At 42.9% G+C, this 1,267-nt stretch overlaps 1 protein-coding gene across 1 annotated transcript in view; it reads right to left on the reverse strand.

Moving 5' to 3' along the window:
• Positions 1-1,267, reverse strand: part of STARD7 (StAR related lipid transfer domain containing 7) — a 30,427-nt gene that overhangs the window by 10,129 nt on the left and 19,031 nt on the right. Inside the window, exon 3 of the mRNA XM_012811066.2 lies at positions 791-840. Within this exon, the coding sequence (XP_012666520.1) occupies positions 791-840 (50 nt within the window). The remainder of the gene's footprint in view (positions 1-790; positions 841-1,267) is intronic.

Below are 1,267 nucleotides of genomic sequence, written 5' to 3' on the forward strand. Positions count from 1 at the left end.
CCGGGCTGGGGATTCGAACCCGCCACCTTAGGTGTACGTGGCTGGCGCCTTAGCCGGTTGAGCTATAGGCGCCGAGCCATCAAAATTAAATTTATTGACTTTAATAATAATACCATGGTAAGTGAAGATACTATGTCTAGGCTGAGGTGGTGGCTCACATCTATAATCCTTGCACTCTGGGAGGCCACGGCAGGTGGACTGCCTGAGCTCACAGGTTCCATACCAGCCAGAGCAAGACCCCATCTCTAAAAACAGCTGGGCGTTGCGGCAGGCGCCTGTAGTCCCAGCTACTTGGGAGTCTGAGACAAGAGAATCACTTGAGCCCAAGAGTTTGAGGTTGTTGTGAGCTGTGATGCCACAGCACTCTACCAAGGGCAACAAGTAAGACTCTGTCTCGGAAAAAAAAAAAAAGACACTATGTCTAGTTTCAGGAAATATCCACTGAAGGATTTAGGAATAAAGGGATATCATGTATGCAATGGACCCTCAAATTGTCCAGGAAAAATGTATATATAAAGCCTTATAAATATACTAAAATATTCAAATCCATTCCTCTATTAATTAGAGCTTCTGAATAGTCCTGTGAAGAGTTAAAATTGGCCTCATCCTCATATGACAAAAAAAGAAACTCCAAGTTAAATGTTTATCCAGATGCTACTAGATAGGAGATTACAAGTACAGATACCCAGATGTATCAAAGCCAATGTCAGAATCTGAGTCAGAGAAATTATTCACATGGACAGTGGTAACTGGTTTCCTACGAGGGTCCAAAGAGAAAAACTTAACTCACCTGAACATTGAAGAACTGCCGTGGTGTCACATCTGTGTAAGTTCCAAAAACTGTAATAGAATGACAAGAAAGAATAAGGGATGTTTGCCACACTCTTGTCACTCACCCTATTCCTACCACCTAAGTGCATTTCAATTCTAGAGTACTGCTAGATCTTAAGGGCAGGTTCAGAAACTAGAAGTCCTTCCCAGCTACTCAGGAGCTGAGGCAGGAAGATCACTTTAGCCCACGAGTTTGAGACTAGCCTGGGTAATATAACAAGACACCATCCCTAAAAGAAAGGGAAAAAAAGAAACCAGAAGTCCTATTGGAGCAACAGAGTATGACAAAAACAACCAACAGCAAAGAACATACTGAAAGGCTTGTCATTTGGGAAAAGAAAAACAACTAACTAACAAAAAACCCCAAAATGACAGGGTGGCATCTATGGCTCAGTGAGTAGAGCACTGGCCCCATATACCTAGGGTGGTGGGTTCA

Source organism: Otolemur garnettii, unplaced genomic scaffold, assembly GCF_000181295.1.
Source record: "Otolemur garnettii isolate 467f Iridium unplaced genomic scaffold, OtoGar3 scaffold00148, whole genome shotgun sequence".
Classification (NCBI taxonomy): Eukaryota; Metazoa; Chordata; class Mammalia; order Primates; family Galagidae; genus Otolemur; species Otolemur garnettii.